We start from the raw sequence: 17,834 nt of genomic DNA, 5'->3' as shown, positions 1-17,834 counted from the left end.
GCTAATTACAAAAAAAAGAAAATATATTTTTATTTGAGTAAATTGTATCAGTTTCAAGCTTAGTAGAAAACACTTGTTGAAAATATTAATTGCTTAAAAGAATGGAATTGCTTGACGGTTCCAAACGAAGGAGAAGGAGCCAGATGGACTGTCATTAAAATATATAGTTTGTGGCATTTTATCCAGATGATAATAGTTGCAATGGAAACCAATACACTACTCATATTGGTCGATGTCTTGGAGCAGAAAATACAAATGAGAAGAATTGAAAATAGCAATTAATTTCGTGAAATTTGAGGCAAAATGCTTTTCTGGAATATACAGTATACACAAGGTCTCAGTAGTTATGAAATATTTTATGGTGGCCAATCGAAAAAAAATCTATGACTTTTAATTGTACTTTGAAACTGATTTAAATTTCGTGAATTTTGGGGGGGGGGGGTAAATAAAGCTTTTTGCCAGATTTGTTGGATTATTGCTTTAGTTAAAATTGTCATCGTTGTAATAGTAAAAATGATCACTCAGCCTATTTTTTAAGTGTATTAAAGGTCTGTAAGTGAGCCCATCAAAGGGTGCTGCTGTCCCATCTCGTTGTTGTGACCAAAGCTTTAAATTTCCGAGCGTTCTTGTGGCCGTGAACGCACCATAATTCATATTCAATGAGACCCGCCCTGCCGACGGTCACTCATCCGCCTCTCGGACTGGACTCGCCTTCTCCCGCTGGCTTCCATGGCGACAAACTAGTACCGCTTTTCAACACCTTCAAGCAGGCCGGTTAGCTCACGTCGTCGTACAACAATGGGATGATTTGAGGAATGAACAATTTGGAAGAAGTACGCGGCACATTAGCACGCTAGGCTAACATTCCGGCGAGCGCCAAAGACTTGAGGCTAGCTTGTGCTAGCTAGCCTCCACCTGCAGGCTGCTGTTGCTAACTGCGCCCAAAGCGGGATGGAACGTGTGAAGGAGCACGAGTGCGGCGCTCTGTCAACTTCTCAAACAGCACAATGGACACCGGAGTCCAACCACGACGGCGTTCTCTCCAAATCGAGCGGATTTACGCCCGGGAAGCGACCGTCCATCGGGGAGGATGAAGCGGGAGGCGCCGAGGCGAAACTCCTCGGGAAAGGGATCGCGGCCACCTCCCTTCTCCAGATCGCCATCAGGAATGGGATCTACCAGAACCAAGTTGCTAACGTTTACGGCATTCCCTCGGCCGGCGGCGGCGCTTCGAGCAACTCTTTGCTGAGCAAGAGACGCCAGCGGCACAAGAGGAATCTGTCGCTGGGCTGCCCGCCGACCAGCGGCGGCTCCCCCGGCTTGTCTTCCGGGGAGGCGGCCGGTCTCGCCCCCTCGGCCTCTCCGCTCAGCACCCTGAGTCTGGATCGCAAAACCTTCCTCAGGCAGAAGCAGTCCAAGCAGCTGCTGGCCACCGATAAGGGTTGGGTCACCTCGGACCTGAAAAGGGGGTGCATTCACGTGCACGACTGGCTCGCGCCCTCTTATCCTCGGCCGGTGCTGTGCACGCTGGATACCGTGGCCGCAGAGGTGGTCAGCAAGCTGGAAGCAAGCAAGGCCGTGGGGGTCTTGAGAGTCACTTGCCAAACTCCCGCTTCCGTCAGAGATGCCAATGGACAGACCGACGACATCCACGATGATGGATCCCACCCCGGAAACTTCCAGCCTAATGAGGCTCCCCTGTCAAACAGCCAACCCAAACAGTCCCGTTTCGATTATAACCTCTTTTCCGATGAGAAAACCGCAAGTAACTCTTCGTCGGAGGTTTGCCTGAACGACGTCGGCGTGGATGCGAACTTGAGCGCCGGCGATTGCTACGGCGTCTACTCCGGATCCGATATGGACACGAGCACCTGTGAGGAGATCAGCCTCGGAGGACCCAAAAGCACATTGCAGCAGGACTCGCTTAGCGAAGGCACCGGTTCCGCCTTGAGCCCGAACTGCGACAGCGCCACGGAGGGACCCGACCCGTTTGAGAGCTCCTCCGATGAGCTGGAGTTCACCTCGTCTCCCGCAGAACCGCCCTCGACCGCATACCTCCCGAATGCTCCGACGCCTGAAGATTCAGTCGGCGCGTGCAAAGATTCCCCTCCACCTGCGAAGCATCTTTCCAAAGGATGCAGCAGCTCTCAAATCCGACCTCTGAGCAAGCAGGCGTCGGCGCAACCCGACCCGGAGGTCCATACGGGGAGCGGGCTTAATCCGAGCCCGACTCCTGCTCTCTTTGTCCAGCTGCACGGCGGCATCGTGCGACGTCTGCGAGACGATGAGAGGCCCCTCCAAATTTTAAATGAGTACCTGGCCGACCTGGGTTTTGAAGATCCGTGGAGGATTCAGGAAGAAGGGATGAATCCAGGCATTGGAAGCCTCATTCGCTTCTACTTTGGTAAGTACTGAGAAAAAAAAAATCATTGCCGGATTTGCACCGGATGTCTTACACACGTTCGATGAGCTTCAATCAAAATAAACACAGATTTCTTCTTCTTTTTTTTTTTTTTTTTTCAAGGAAACAGCCATTTGAAAAGGTGTTTGTTTTTACCTGGCAAAACATATTTCAGCAAATTAAAGGACACACCGCATGTCAAAACAAAGTTCATCATCTCACAAGTGAAACAACAAAAACAATGCCATTTTTTAAACAAAAAAAAGCTTATTTCACAAGCGTTATTTTGTCAAGCCAATCAACAAAATGAGTCAATCTTCACTTTCTTTTAGGGATGCCAAATTATATTCTTATCACCACCGATATGGCATTTTGATGAATATTGCCATCAGTCTTTTTTTAAACATCTAATGGCCAATAATAAATCACTTTAGATCAGCGATTACTTCAGGGAACTATTTGTTTTAATTTTCACTTAATTTAAGCGATTCTGCTGACCCTCAGAAAACTCACCAACTTTAGTGTTTGCTTAAATTTGAAACAAGGATTAGTAAAATGTTAACTTTTTTTTTTAATTTGAAAAAAAAAAAAAGTTGTATCGACCATCCCTAAATTGAATAATTAATATTAATTCAAATTATTTAAATGAATGAACTGTTTGTCTTAAAAAACATACTTGATAGCAGGAGAAGCACCATGAACTTTTTATAGAATTCTAAAAACTGTTGTCCAAGATTTATATTAATTTCACAATTTGCAAAATAAATCTATATATTGTTGAAGACTCAAGCAATGAGCTCAACTTGTGAATGTCACATGACCGAGAGTTGAGCCGTGGTTGGTCATTACTCAAGTCTTCAGCGCGTGATCTCATGTTCACTTGACAACTAATGAAAGATATTAATTGTACATGAACTTTTTTTTTTTTTTAACTCCTGAAAATAGCTCAATGAGTTAAGTTTCTTTTTTAATTATATCGCTAGTTGGTCTTAAGGACTACTCAAAGGTTAACGCATAGGGAAATCCCTTTATTAAGTCGTATTTTATTCGCGCGTTTGTAGTAATAACGTTTCTGGGTTTGCAGGAAAGCCACGGAGCGTGGGCGGTTCGGAGCGCGTGCAGCTTTCCGGCCTCTTCAACGTGCGCAAAGGCAAGCTGGTGCTACCTGTGAACCGCTGGTCAAAGCGTCAGGTCACTCTGAGTGGAACCTGCCTCATTGTGTCGTCCGTCAAACACGCCCACACGGGCAAGATCCACATCCTCCCTCTTATTGGAGGCAAGGTACGCGATTCCAACGGGCCGTCCCGCTAGCGCCCTTAGCGTATCGCTAATGAAGCGCCTGTCTTACCGGCTGCATTTATATTGAATATTCCCGCTTCCCCCCCAGAAAACTTGCCAACTGGTCACTTTCGTGTCAGCGGGGGAACATGACAAGTGACATCCAGCTGATATTATTTGTCGCATGCCCGTGGTCCTTTGGGCAAAATTAGCCTGGCGGGCGGGGCAGGAAAAGCCTGGCAAGATGCCTGGCTCTTAATACACTGGGGGAAATTGATGTTATATGCATTCTTGTTTAACAACAATCTTAGCATGGCCTTTATTGAAAACTGAAGGTCTTTACAGACATGATTTTCTCATCTCCACCTTCAACTTTGGTTTATTTTATTCCTTTGCACTTTTTTGACTTGCTAGTGCTCGTACCATCATTTCAACTCATCCAACACATTATTAAAACTCCCGTCAGGTGTGTAATCACTTTTCACATTCCAAAATGTTGTTTTTTTTCAAAATAACCCAAAAATGTCCATTCATTCCCAATGAGGCCCAACTTTAGTTATTTGTTGCCACATTCAAGTTTTACACATTTAGATTCTTCCAGGTTCAAATCAGTGCTTTACCCTCCGTGTCTGATTTAATAAACTTAGGAACACAATTGTAGCGGTATCATGAGGTGTGTTTCATTTAGCGACTCCAGAAAATGTATCACTTCCATTTCTGGCTCATTAGTCATAAAATAGCGTGACTGAGCACGATGCGCATCTGTTTTGTAAAGCTGTCACTAAACCAACATTTTGCATGAACTCGCTTCATGTTCCAATTCATTCGCTCTTAATTTGGAAATCAAAGTGGCCTGTTCCTTTCATGGCATTAAAAAGCTTGAAATGAGCTTAGCCCTGTTCAAATGTTTACGAATCCTTCAAAACGTCTGCTCCTCCAGTTTGTTTCTTTTTTTGTTTTGTTTTTTTGCGACGCAATGAGCCAACGCGGGTTGCGTTTTGCAGGTGGAGGAGGTGAAGCGACACAGCCACTGTTTGGCACTGAGCTCAGCCGGTCCCCAGAGCCAGACTTACTACGTCAGCTACGACTCCTACACGGAGCACCTTCGCTGGCACCGAATGGCCTCAAAGGTGGGCGAAGTTTGACCTTCTCAAAGTTCCTTTTCACGCCGCCTTCAGCTTTTGCGCCAATCGCGACTGAGCCTACTGCTTGCGTCCGTCCTCGGACAAGTCAGATCGCGTCCCAGAGGGTGAACTCTGTCGACCTGTCGTGCTGCAGTCTGGAGGAATTGCCTACTCAGCTGTTTCACAGCCAGGACCTCACGCATCTCTATCTGAAAAACAACTTCATGTCCTTGCACAAAGGGATTCCGGCACTTACCAGGTGAGTGTCCGCGACGCGCGCGCGACGCTGTCAGGAAGCGTCCACTCCCGTTCTTTATGTTCAGAAACGCAACATAGCCAACTGACAAACATCTAGTTGATATTTTGTTTTCTTCTTTGTTCCTCTCTTTTGGATGCGGAATGTCTGGGAATGTTACAGTCTATGTTGACTGCTTTACTCCTCACTGCCGGCAGTTTTGTAAATTTGAAATTGACGGTTATGACTCTTGGCTAAGGTACTTTGAAATTTTTGAGTGGGTCATTCCGTGTCAGCTCATCAAAGACCGTCCACCTGATTGGACAAAATGTTGTGTAAAATGTTACAAACTCATAAATTGAAGTCAACAAATCTTTGAGCAACTTCAAAGCCATGATTTCAAAAACTGACAACAGGTATAAGGGTCAACATGACTTTTTTTGAAAGATCTCAGTCTTGTTAGCATCATATTAAACACATTGGAAAGGCGTATTTCCTCATTTCGGCGGTGTATTTTTTTAATCCTTCACCCTAATTGGTGTTTTATTTTTATTTTTTTTTGGGGGGGTGGCTGTTTTTGTTAATGCATCTCCAAGTAAATTTTTCCCACCGAAAATATATTCCTGTGATGGTTATATGGGGAATTTTTAGAAATATCTCTATAATTTGCTTAAATGATCTCGATGTATCTATCATCCCGCTATAAGCATTTTTTCTGCATTCAGTCCTGTCAAATGATTGAATTACCTGTCCACAAGTAACAGTGGGACAAGCAGCACTTGCATAGCGATTATTGATTATAGCACTGCGGCACCATGTTGCCCTCGTTGCAGGTTTTGTAAACTGAGAGCCCTCAGCTTGTCAAATAATGCGCTGCCCGAGTTCCCGTTGGCCTTATGTGACCTCCCATCGCTGACTGAGCTCAACCTGTCAGGAAATCACCTTTCGTCCCTTCCTGCGGAAATTGGAATGATGCGCAAGTAAGTAGTTGAGCAGCCAATACTGTCAAGATTTATTTCTCACTGTATCAATGGATACTTTTTCAGTTATGATCTATTTTTATCACCACATGTAATGACTCCTCTAAAGATTCAGGAGAAAACGAGGAAGGATAAATGATTTTGCGTCAAATAATCGGAAAAAACAAAAAATCTTTTGCAGCCTCCAGACGCTTCTTGTGGACGCAAACCGTCTGACTTCACTGCCTGCGGAGCTGGCCGACTTGGAGGCTTTGCTCTACCTCGACTTGTCTTTCAACTCTTTCGCTTGTGTCCCTCCCGTCCTGGAGAAGCTCAAAGACATGGAGAGACTGTGCCTGGCAGGAAACCAAATCTCTGTCTTGCACGTGGACTCGTTGCAGCGCTTGTCCACGCGCCACGTAGATCTCAGGTGAACGGAGGCTTGAATGACGCTTCGTCTACTGTATGAACAGCTCATCAATCCCGATTCGACCTCCGTTTATCACGCTGCTTATCGCACAGGCTGAACCGGCTTCAACGTGTGGCGGTGGAAGACGCGCTGCAGCTCGAGCACATCGTGCAGCTGGACCTCAGGGATACCGGTCTACGCGAGATGGATGTCAGAGCTCTGTGTGAACTGGAGCTTCTCTACTGTGACAGAAACAAGCTCTCCCTGCTCAGAGTCAGCGGACACAAGCTCAAGAGCCTGCACGCTGCCCGCAACGGTGCAGTACATTTACAAACAATTTGACAGCGTTTTCCACTTTTTGAATTGCTTCAATTAGAATTGCAATGATTCATAATGATATTATTGTATGCTCCATCATTAATTCTTTTTGATAGTCGACTTTTATCCAATTTTTCTCTCCGTGAATCAAAATAATCAAAAAACATGCTTTTACTTTGTACAACAATGATCAAGGTTTTTGACTATTTTGGGGCGTGTTACTGAATGTAGCAAACCAGTAATCGACTCACAATTAATACCGTATATGTCAATTTGAAATCATGTTTTTGAATAGAGGTGTTGAAATTAAGGCATGTTTGGAATCCCAATTCAGCAATTAATCGGCATAATGATAAGCAGCTTATAAGTCAAGATCATCGCTATTTGAAGCCTAAGTCTTGAAGCTGCAATTGCTGCATTTGCAAAAAAAACAACAACTAAAAACTGAAAAACAAACACCATTTTCTTCTTTGGGTTGTAGTTTTTTGCGCATTTATTTGTAGCGATTAGCTACACTATTATTTTTGTTGGTCAAACAGTCTGTTCACCAACATTGTTTTTATGATTTCAGAGCTGAAAGAAGTGGACGTGCAGCCTGTCCCAGAGAATCTGACGGTTCTGGATTTGTCCTGGTACAACTAATCACTCCATAACATATTCCTTATTTACATTGTCCACAGGATGTCAAATTATATTCTTCTTTTTAGATGATTGTTAACTGTTTCTGTTTTCTCGAAGGAACAAGCTAAGTGATGTCCCTGATTGGGTGTGTGAAAGCAGTAGCCTGGAATTTTTGGACATCAACCATAATTGTGTTACAGAGCTGCCCATACGGTGAGAAGTACACATAATTGTCTGTTTGTTCTTGATTAAAAGTGAAATAATCTACTGTAGCTAGTTATATAGCTTAAACTATTTATTATTAGTAAAGAAAGAGTGAGCATGAGGAATTTGTTTGTCTAGGTTGCTGTCCAGTGGGAGCCTGAAAAAGCTGCTAGCGGGCTGGAATTCTCTCAGCCAGCTGGGCGAGAGCCTGGAGACATCACAGCTCCAAATCTTGGACCTGCAACACAATCATCTAAATGAGCTTCCAAACAACCTCTTCATCAAAGCCCACAAGTGAATACGACATGTTCTGCATTCTTCTTTGTTTGTTCCCTCCCCCACTACACTGATAGGGATTTGTTTCATGGATGTTGTTCCAGGTTGCGCTATCTCAACGTGTCGGCCAATAAGCTGGAGGGCCTCCCCGCCGCAAGCCTAATGGAGGACGCCGTCGGCAGCCTGGAGGAGCTCTATGTGACCAACAACTGCTTGACAGACACGTGCGTCCCTCTCCTGGCTGGACATGGCCGCCTCAGGGTTCTTCACCTCTCTTACAACCGACTGCAGACCTTCACTGCCAGGTAAAAAAAAAAAAAACATATATATATATATATATATATATAATGGTAGGTCTAGCTATCAACACATGATATTCCATTAAATGTACCCAGGCCCGTGAGAAACACTGCATTGGAGGAGCTAATCGCACTATGGGAATTGAATCAAATCATCAATTTTTCAATGTCTTTTTTTGTAACGTGTCAAATCATTGATGTTTTGCCGGGCGCTCCTCGTCGCAAAAAGTTCTTGCTGTCGTGAAATATTTTTGCAACCGTCACATGTGGAGCCCGTCAGTCGAGACGACTAAACATCAGCCGACGCGGTTGAAACACTTGCTATCATTGCAAAAAGCGAGCGTGGCGTCCAGTGACGGAAGTGCTTCCTGTCCCTGTACTGTAGTAAACTGGCGCAACTGGAGCATCTGGAGGAGCTGGACCTGAGCGGCAACAGACTGAGGAGCGTGCCCACAACCATCCTCAACTGCCAGCGGCTGCAAACACTCTCCGCGCATTCCAACTGTATCGACGCCTTCCCGGAGGTCCTGCAGCTGCCGGAGATCAAGGTTCGTCCTCGCGACGTCCGCCTCCTTCCGGAGCCCCCGCGTCCGACCGTGTCTTTGCTCACACTCCGCAGTGCGTGGACCTCAGCTGCAACGAGCTGACCGAGATGACGCTTCCCAAATCGCTCCCCCCAAAACTCCAGGAGCTGGACCTCAAAGGAAATCCCCGTCTCAACCTGGACCACAAGAGCTTGGAGCTGCTCAAGTAGGGACCTTACCGATAATAAATTATTTTTTTTTCAGTCTCATGCCCTCTAACCTAAAAAAAGACTTCAATTAGAACGCTATGTCATCCCCGTCTAATTTATTGAACTCAAGAACTACATTTCTAGTGGTATCTTAGGGCGTATTTTATGTGCGTTTGTGTAACATCATCTCTTATTTCTGGCTTGTTTGCCATGTAATTGTGACACCAATGACAATGCACATTTAGCAAGAAGTTGCTTGATCTTCCCATTCATTTGCTCTTAATTTGAAAAGTAAACTGTACAGTTCTTATCATGATATGAAAAAGCATACTGTAAATGTGATTTGCTCACACTTGCAGAACCACTGGTCAAATCTCACACACATGAAAGTACCTTTATGTACCCTCATTTGAGAACCACTGCTTATCGTTGTATAGTCATGAAAACGTGTGTGATCGTGTCTCTGCAGTAATATCCGATGTTTAAGAGTGGATCCCTCCCCGTCTGCGCCCAGCGCCAGCGAGTGCCACGGAGCTCCTGCGATCTGGAGCCACGGATACACAGAAGCCTCCGGAGTCAAAAACAAGTCGGTCACGTTCTTTCTTTTGAATACTGTATATTTATTGTTGGTTTTGAACTTTCCGCCACCTCGCGGTCAGGTTGTGCGTTGCGGCACTTGCGCTGGACACCTTCTGCGGAGTCCGCGAGGCACTCTACGGGGTTTTTGACGGCGACAGAAATGTTGAGGTGCCTTACCTGCTGCAGTGCACCATGGGAGATGTGTTAGCAGAGGAGCTCCAAAGGGGTCCCAGCCAGGGAGACTACATGACAAACACTTTCCTCACCATGCAAAGGTAGATGAGCGGCTGCGATGCAGGGCAACGAGAAAGCAGCGGGCTTCCTACGGTTTCTGTGTCCATGTTCCACAGGAAACTGGGCACCGCAGGGCAAAAGATGGGCGGCTCGGCGGCTTTATGTCACATCCGGCATGAGCCCGTGCCTCCCGGCGAACACGGCGGCTGCTTCACCTTGACGGCCGCCAACGTTGGCAGATGTCAAGCCGTTTTGTGCCGGGACGGAAAAGCCGTGCGACTCTCCGCCGTCCACACCGTCCGAGAGGAAGCCGAGTTCCAGAGGGTCCGACGGCACGACGCCATCATCGCAGAGGTAACGCTGGCCCGCGCGCTCATGTTTCCGCTCGGCGCCACGCTAAAAGCTGTGCGCTATCGGATCCCCATATTATCTTCTATGCATTGTCAAGGCTACATAGCTATATGAGCTATGGAAACTACCTGTAAATAAAGCAGTGGTGTCCAACCAATGGACTGGGGGCCAATTTACAGCCCACCTTTATTTCTTAGTGGCCCTCAGCATTTCTTATGTGGCCAATCTACTATGATTTGAACTGTGGGGGTGTTTAAATGAAAGACAAGTACGAGTGTTTTCTAGCAATTTTTGGAACCAATAGTTGGCATTTCGACAAATATTGGCATTGGCCCTTTTTATTCTGATTATTTTAAAATAACCTTTTCAAATAAAGCAATGGAAATAGCACTTTTTTGTGTGTAGTACATCAGTTAGACGATAATTGACCGCGAGTAATCCATTAAGTAAGTAATCCATCTGGTACAGCCATTTGACTTACTCACTAGCTCTTTAGCTCACTAGTCGTTTTTTTTTTCTCCTTATATAGGTGAGTGAGCTTTTTAACTGCCAGCGTAGTCAAAATGAACGTCTAGAGCTGTCATTAGTAGTGAAGGCATTAACAGAAAAAAACAAAGCAAAAACGTGAAAATAAACTCAAGACAGTTGCTCGACTGTTTTATACGCGTTGCCAAAGACGCACTTTCGACTCGGGCCTCGCTTCTTTGCGCAGGACAATAAAGTCGGCGGCGTAACGGAGTCCACCAGAACGATGGGCTATTCCTTCCTGTGCCCGGCCGTGACGCCCCGGCCGCACGTCACGGCGGTGACGCTCACCCCGCAGGATGAGTTCTTCCTCCTGGGCAGCCCGGGCCTGTGGGACGCGTTGTCCCCCGACGAGGCGGCGGAAACGATCCGGAACGTACCCGACGCCCTGGCCGCCGCCAAGAAGCTGGCCGCGCTGGCTCGGAGCTACGGCTGCTCCGACAGCCTCAGCGCCGTGGTGGTCCGGCTCAGCGTCACCCAAGACTGCTGCTGCTTCTGCGAGTCGGCGCCGCCCCGCAGCCCGCACCCCTACTTGGCCGCCGGCGACGCGCCGCCGCCCCCGGCCTCTTCGGGGACCGCCAGCGAGCCGAGCGGCGAGCTGAGCGCCTCGGAGATGAGCAGCGAGGTGGGCTCCACCGTCTCGTCCGAGGAACCTCAAGCGGAAGCGCAGACGGGCCGCGGCGCCGGGCGGCGGCCCGCCGGCTTCCAGAGGCAGTTCTCCGGCGCGCTGTCCGACAACGGGCTGGACAGCGAGGACGAAGAGCCCATCCCGGGGGTCTTCTCCAACGGCAGCCGCCTGGAGGTGGAGGCCGACGTCCACAGCTTACGCGGACGGGGCGCCGCCGCCTCTCGGCGCCCCGCTCCCGATCGGAACCCTCCGCCCGTCGCGCCGTCCCCCCCCGGCACCCCGGGCCGGAGGGCCCGAGCCAACGGTTCTGTGGCGCGCCAGGGCAAGAACCAGGACCTGATCGAGGAGGCGGGGGACGCCCCGATCAAGAAGCAGGGCGGCTACTTCAACGCTCCGGCTCAGCCCGACCCGGACGACCAGCTGATCGTTCCGCCCGAGCTGGAGGACGAAGTGCGGCAGATCATCCAACAGCAGCGGATGGACGCTCAAAACCGCCAAGCGGCGCCGCCCACCTACCCCAAACCCGTCGACTCCTTCGTGGCCCCGATCTGAGTCCCCGGGTCCCATCCTTCCACGTTTTGGTCTCCGAGTCCGCAAGTAGGTTTGCTACCTTCGTTTGCACTGTTTCCTAAAAGGAGTCAAGTTCTTTTGGAGACCGCATAAAAAAAAAAAAAAGGTTCTCTTTTCTACCGTTAAACTTTGCGCCCAACAAAACGCAATGCAATTTTGGCAATGCAATTTTTTGTAACGCTTGTATTCATTCAACAGCATCATAAAGTTCAAAAAGCATTTGAAATGCTTTGCTAGTCAAATTTGGAGTTCAAGTGGAAGTCAAGCAAACGATTTTCTGGACCATAATATGCTCTCTACGCGTTAATATTGTGTTGACATCAATGGCATCACTTGACGGTTAACAACCAATCACAGTGCATCTCTTCTCTGAGTTTAGTCATGTGACATTCACATGCTGATCCTTGATTGGTGTTTTCCTGAACCCTGAGTAACGGTGATGTCATTTTCAGTCGCCAGCAAGAGGCAAAATGGCCGCTGCTTAATTCGTACCCTGACGCTCGAAAAAAATTGGGGAAAAAATAAATAGTAAAAAATAATTAAGCAATTATAAGCTGCATTGTTTTTTTTTCAAACCGATCTCAGGGGGTGTCCGTTTTGCCACTTGCCGTCAGCTGAAAATGACATCACAGCTGCTAAGGCAAAGACCAATTAGAGCTCACCAGCTTTCTAGGTTTGCTCATGTGATGTCATTTTTTTCTCAGCTGCAAGAAGCAAAATGGTCACCACCCAGAGATTTATCCTTCCTTTTAAACTAGGCTGCCACTGAATGACTTCAGCTGAATGCTGTGTTCAGGGCCCATGGAACATGTTATTGTCAAGAAAATTGCTGACTTCCCCTTTCATCTGTTTTTTTGTTTGTTTGTTTTAACGGTACGTTAAGACCGGAGCATTCTTTTGCCGATGCTCAAACTTTGGCTTCTGGTTGATCGTCCTCAGAGTTAGTAAAATGTTAACTAACTCCTAGGAGTTTAATACGTTCAGGTGACCTAGTCACCAATGCATGCTAATGTTCTCTGAGAGAAGAAAAAAAACAAACAAAAAAAAGCTCTTCCAGCAGGCTGTTTGCGTTGCGAGCTTTGCGTGAGTGTGCAATGAGAGGAATGTCTTCTTCTAACCAGCACATTGAATGTTCTCTCAACTGTTACCTATTTCAACAGCACAAAAACGTTACTTTTGATAAATAAATCTAAGTTTTCATATAGCACCGTTGACTGAATAGACTTTGACTGCTACTGCATCACCTGGTGGCCCATATGTGCAACTACATACAATTTCAGGACTGCTTACCTTAATGCTAACATTAGCATGGAAATGATCAAAGAGGAATACTCACAAAGTCCAGTCCAATAAATTTGGGCTGCAGATGACAGAGGGTGGACATTGCACCGCAATAAATGACGTAAATGTTCGGCGGGCAAATGTTGCAAAACGTTCAACGCGAGGTTGCGTTCACATTTCAATTGTTGCATTGTTGGGCAACAATAACGACATTGCCTTAACAATCACCATGTGTGCGATGACTTCATTTGGCGCCATTGTTTGGATGGCCCGGCTTGTCACTGGACAATGTGGCCTCTCTATCAAAGTGTGTGTGTGTGTGTGTGTGTGTGTGTGTGCGCCCTTGGTTTTTGCCACATGGTGAGAACCAAAATGTCGGCTTTTACTGTTCTTGTGGGGATCATTTTGGCGCAAGTTCAGGCCTGTTTGAGGGTCAAGACTTGTTTTTGTTTCCAATCGGATTTTGGTCGGGGTTCTGTTGTGATGTTAAAGGTTAGGGACTTGCAAATGTATTATGTCTCCACCACGATGTCACACACACACACACACGCAAGGGTTTTTTTTTTTTTAATTGTTTTTTGCAGCATGATGGGGATAATATTCTGGGGTTTTACTTTATTTTCTATGTGGTGGACCCCACAGTCAAAAATATCACAAGTGCTCCATGAAGCTTCGTTGGTTCATCCATCACTAGTTAAAAAAAAAAAAAAAGTGAAAATTCGTCTTTGGGAAAAAAACGTTTTCAGTCACACGGATGTGGTTTCAGGCCAGAGCGGGTCCCCTCGCGGAAGACGCTCCCCGTCGGGCCGGCGCCGCCGTCGCTCCCGCCAGTAGCTCTTGACCCAGCGGACGGTTCGCACGGTCAGAACGGCGCCGGCGGCGTACAGGATGGCCGTGATGAGTCCGAAGAGAGCCACGGCGGCGTCGGCCCCGCCCACGTCGCAGTTCATCCAGGTGTAGCCGTTGCGGGCGTACAGGCGCTCGCGCTGCCGGCACACCTCGGTGGCGTTGACGCCCATCACGAAGTGCAGGTAGAGCGCCACGGCCACCACGTAGGCGGCGGCGCCCAGCGCCTGGAAGATCAGCGCCCCGTAGAGGAGCTTCCGGGACAGGCGGTGGGGCGGCTTGTTGCCGGCCACCACAAAGAGCAGCGAGCCCACGCCCATGCTCAGGCTGAAGGCGATGCCGCCGTAGACGCCCGGCGCCCTCATCTGGCTGTACTGCATGTCCAGCTCGCGCACCTTCTGCAGCTCCGGGCCTTGCAGGTTGAAGTTGGAGTTGATGTCCAAGCCGCCCAGGCCGCCCATGGACGACAGCCCCGACGTCACCATCTGGGCCGCCACCACGCAGATCAGCACCAGGCCGTTGGTCAGCACCGAGCAGATCAGGACCACGCCTGCGCGTACCGAACTCGGGTCAGTCCGCGTGAATTCTGGCTGCGACTAACTGAAACTACTATCCGAAACCTCGTGTTTGCGAGCCATAGCGATAGAGTCACCGGGTCATTTTGACCCCAAGCGTGTTTACTTACAGATAAGCATCAAATCCATAATTTCATATTTTATTATCATCTGTGCGTTGTTAACTTCTCAGGAATTGAAAAAATGTCTCTGGGTCGATATGACCCGGCGCGTGTTTACATACTTATACAAACCTGTCTGAAACACGCATGAAATCCATGATTTAATACTTTCTTACAACACCAATAATGTTCATATTTTTAATATATGCCTTGAGGCAGCTGAAAAATGACGCGCGGTCCGAAACTGGCCCCTAGGCTGCAGTTTGGACACCGCTAGTCCAATCCGCGTCTCAGATAGCAGCTTTGCACCGCCTCCATAGTGACAAAGAGGTGCTGAAGACCGGAAAACCAGTTGGACGGTGTCAAGTATGCGCTCCATACGCGGCATGAAGAAAGTTTGGACATTGTTTGCGCAGTATGTCTCACCTCTCCTGGAGCACATGTGCGTGCATTTGGAGTCGTTACGTTCCACGTGTTTGGGCCGCCGATCCGGATCCCGGTCGTAGTACCTGGAAAACGAATCCAATTGTCATCTGTTCATTCGAGTCATTTGGATTGAAACGCTGCATCAAAATCGACGTTTACCGGTCAGCTGAGGAGCGGTCGGCATCGCGGGGCTGTCGGGGGTCCCCGTTTCTCTCCCTGTGGCCCCGGTTCGAACGGGGTGCGTGACTCATTGCTAGCACGTGAGACAGACCCCAAAACACCCCCAGAAAATGAATATAAACATAGCTTCATTGTTCTGTTGAGCAGGTGAAAAAGTTACTTGCAACACACATACAAAAAGAACATTCGTCGCAGATTTGTGTGATGGGGGGGGGGGCGGGGGCGGGGTAAGAAAGCGTAATTTCAAATTACGGCATTGAATAGTTGAGCCCCCCCCCCTCCATCTAACGCCGCCCCTGTAAACTCAGCCACACATTAGTTGATTGTCTGGAAAAACAACCATAAACTTTGGAATGGGCCATCACAGCTTGCGTGAACTTGCCAAGTACTGGACACTTTGCCAAAAGTTGGAAAGCAAAGTCCAAGAGCGAAAATAACGACACTCAGAAACTTACGCGACTACGAAACAAACATCGACGACAGTAAACCCAAATGCGTTTTGCGCAAATAGATGGTTTCGTGTTTTGTATTGTTTGATTTTAGTCGATGTCTGAATCAATAAACTTACTTTGAAGTCGATGTCCACGCAGTGAAGTCCAACTAAATCGCCATTATGTCTCGTATGCGGCGATCCAGGTAAGGTAAGGTGGCAAGGTGACGGTGCCCCACCCTGCCTTTGAAGCGGGGGTGGGTCGAGAACGCGTCGGTTTTACACATCCAATATGGCGACGGCAACGACGCAAAGTAAGTTTGTTAGGCGACTCGCCGTTATATGTCTGTCTGATAAGAGACACAAACATTTCCGGGTTAAGTCGTGAGTCATGGGGCAACATTGATTATTATTGTGAGGTTGTTGTTTTTTCTCAGTTTGTGTGCTGATCAACTGATATTAGTGTAATTTGATCCATAACTGAAATAATAAATAATAGAAGGGGTACGTTGTATAAACAGCTGTAAAATAGAAGTATACTGACTGTGCACTTGGTGGGGGTAATCAACAAAAACGAGTACTTTATGTAAACACTTCCGGGTTCACGAGGGCAAAGTTGTGTAGTTGTTTTGAGGTTGTTTGGCTTTGTTTTGCCGGTGTCACACCAAGTGTCAGCTCCGGTTCGCTCCTATCGCGTTTACGTTCCATTAAAAGTCCATTTCGGGCTGGAGCTCATGATGTTTCTTGGTGGTTCTACCGAGCTTGCCCGGCAGCTTGCGGCGGCGGCCGGACGCTGCACGGCTGCGGGCTGCAGGAGCCTCACGACCGCCTACGTGCAGGGTCAGAGCCCGGAACCGCGAATCCGGGAATATTTCTACTACGTCGACCACCAAGGACAGGTAGGGTTTTTTTTAGTTTTGTTTTGTTGTGTTTTTTTTTGTTTGTTTGTTTTTGCCAATAAGAGGAATGCTCCTTCAACAACTTGCGCTCTTGTTTGCAGTTATTCTTGGATGACACCAAAGTGAAGAATTTTGTCACCTGCTTCAAAGGTAGAGATGTTTTTTTTTTTTTACTTATCATAATTATTGTCATTTAATTTAATAGTTCTCAGGCTTGACTACGGTCAAACAAAATGACGTTGCCTAAAGTAGGTACATACTGTAAGTAACCTTTTAATTACTTAGGAAGTAAAGTAATAGATTACTTTGGTAAGTTATTACTAGCGATGAAATAACAAACCTTCATAAAGCACTTGTGGAATTTTTTTACTCCTCTAGATGGCACTCTAGGTAAAAAAAAAATAGGAAATACAGTACAATACATTTCCATCGAAATGTGTTTATATGTAAATCAACAGCATAGGAGTCAAACGTCACACTCTCATGAGCAAATAAAACTTTGTGACACATTTTTTAAAATTATTTCCCTGCAGTGCAGTCTCGATAAAACTTTGGGTTTAAAGAATGAACTTTCAAAATGAATGAACTTTCGAAATGGCACTCGGGCTGCAGTTTGGGCACCCCATTTACTAAAACCATTCTTTTAGTCAATGTGATTGGCTAGCATGAGCTTTCCTTGAGCAATGAACGAGAGCGCGCAATCATTTGCGTGTCGCAGACCGCGACTTCCTGGTGTTCTTCTTCAGCCGTCTGCGTTTGAACCGAAGCGGGCGCTACCAGGACCGCTTCCCCTTCCTGTCGCCGTGCGGGCGGGAGAGGAATTTCGTGCGCTGCGACGACCGGCCCGTGGTCTTCACCCAGCTGCTCCCGGGACCAGACGCCGACCTGCTGTCCTACTGCGGCGGCGGCGAGCGTCTGAGCGTCCCATTTCGGCCCGCCGCGCTCTACGCGCACCCGGCCAGCGGGCGCCTCTACCACCCGTGCCCAGAGGCGGCGGGCGGCGTGGGGCTGCTCAGGTCGGCCCTGGCCATGGAGCTCAGTCCCTTCTTCGGCTACGATTCGCCGTCGGGACCGCCCGCTCGCTTCCTGTGGCGGGAACGCAGCTACCAACTGAGCAATGAACTGGCGGACAAATTTGGCCCGCAGGATGCCCCCGCAGGAGATCCGGGGGGATAAGGCCCGCCCCCAAAAAAGCCATGGCGCCTGAACGCCATGTCAAGACACTAATAAAACCCCAGAAGAAGAATTGTTGCTTTTTCGATGATAAGTTAACGAGCGCCGTTCGAGGCTGCAACACTGACGGGCAAATTAAACGTGAAATGTTTCCCCAATGCTGCTCACTTATTTTTTAA

At 47.7% G+C, this 17,834-nt stretch overlaps 3 protein-coding genes across 3 annotated transcripts; 2 read left to right on the top strand and 1 right to left on the bottom strand.

Moving 5' to 3' along the window:
• The first annotated feature begins 677 nt into the window (after positions 1 to 677).
• LOC148416742 (PH domain leucine-rich repeat-containing protein phosphatase 1-like) lies at positions 678 to 12,949 on the top strand. The gene is made up of 17 exons (XM_088425088.1): positions 678 to 2,404; positions 3,486 to 3,682; positions 4,684 to 4,809; positions 4,914 to 5,062; positions 5,872 to 6,018; positions 6,200 to 6,427; positions 6,520 to 6,722; positions 7,296 to 7,356; positions 7,463 to 7,558; positions 7,688 to 7,843; positions 7,930 to 8,130; positions 8,510 to 8,672; positions 8,744 to 8,874; positions 9,327 to 9,443; positions 9,517 to 9,711; positions 9,787 to 10,024; positions 10,734 to 12,949. The coding sequence occupies exons 1-17, from the start codon at positions 952 to 954 to the stop codon at positions 11,724 to 11,726; spliced, it is 4,854 nt and encodes a 1,617-aa protein (XP_088281214.1). The 5' UTR covers positions 678 to 951; the 3' UTR covers positions 11,727 to 12,949.
• Positions 12,950 to 12,962: 13 nt separating this feature from the next.
• On the bottom strand, positions 12,963 to 15,925 carry LOC148416741 (MARVEL domain-containing protein 3). Its single transcript, XM_088425092.1, has 4 exons — positions 15,722 to 15,925; positions 15,133 to 15,226; positions 14,974 to 15,056; positions 12,963 to 14,421 (listed from the first exon to the last, which is right to left on the bottom strand). The coding sequence occupies exons 2-4, from the start codon at positions 15,222 to 15,224 to the stop codon at positions 13,772 to 13,774; spliced, it is 825 nt and encodes a 274-aa protein (XP_088281218.1). The 5' UTR covers positions 15,225 to 15,226; positions 15,722 to 15,925; the 3' UTR covers positions 12,963 to 13,771.
• A 40-nt stretch (positions 15,926 to 15,965) lies between these two features.
• c10h8orf82 (chromosome 10 C8orf82 homolog) lies at positions 15,966 to 17,813 on the top strand. The gene is made up of 3 exons (XM_088425093.1): positions 15,966 to 16,482; positions 16,584 to 16,632; positions 17,201 to 17,813. The coding sequence occupies exons 1-3, from the start codon at positions 16,318 to 16,320 to the stop codon at positions 17,656 to 17,658; spliced, it is 672 nt and encodes a 223-aa protein (XP_088281219.1). The 5' UTR covers positions 15,966 to 16,317; the 3' UTR covers positions 17,659 to 17,813.
• Positions 17,814 to 17,834: the final 21 nt, after the last annotated feature.

Source organism: Hippichthys cyanospilos, chromosome 10 (assembly GCF_059441005.1).
Source record: "Hippichthys cyanospilos isolate Australia breed blue-spotted pipefish chromosome 10, RoL_Hcya_1.0, whole genome shotgun sequence".
Taxonomy (NCBI): domain Eukaryota; kingdom Metazoa; phylum Chordata; class Actinopteri; order Syngnathiformes; family Syngnathidae; genus Hippichthys; species Hippichthys cyanospilos.
This window is presented reverse-complemented; position numbering and strand designations above follow the sequence as displayed.

Coding starts and splice junctions, on each gene's coding strand:
- LOC148416742 (XM_088425088.1), top strand. CDS start 952: ATGGAACGTGTGAAGGAGCACGAGTGCGGCGCTCTGTCAACTTCTCAA. Junction 6,019..6,199: donor GAAATTGGAATGATGCGCAA/GTAAGTAGTTGA, acceptor AATCTTTTGCAG/CCTCCAGACGCTTCTTGTGG. Junction 8,673..8,743: donor TGCAGCTGCCGGAGATCAAG/GTTCGTCCTCGC, acceptor CACACTCCGCAG/TGCGTGGACCTCAGCTGCAA.
- LOC148416741 (XM_088425092.1), bottom strand. CDS start 15,224: ATGAGTCACGCACCCCGTTCGAACCGGGGCCACAGGGAGAGAAACGGG. Junction 15,057..15,132: donor GACCGCTCCTCAGCTGACCG/GTAAACGTCGAT, acceptor TTCGTTTTCCAG/GTACTACGACCGGGATCCGG. Junction 14,422..14,973: donor GCACATGTGCTCCAGGAGAG/GTGAGACATACT, acceptor CGGTACGCGCAG/GCGTGGTCCTGATCTGCTCG.
- c10h8orf82 (XM_088425093.1), top strand. CDS start 16,318: ATGATGTTTCTTGGTGGTTCTACCGAGCTTGCCCGGCAGCTTGCGGCG. Junction 16,483..16,583: donor ACGTCGACCACCAAGGACAG/GTAGGGTTTTTT, acceptor TCTTGTTTGCAG/TTATTCTTGGATGACACCAA. Junction 16,633..17,200: donor TTTTGTCACCTGCTTCAAAG/GTAGAGATGTTT, acceptor TGCGTGTCGCAG/ACCGCGACTTCCTGGTGTTC.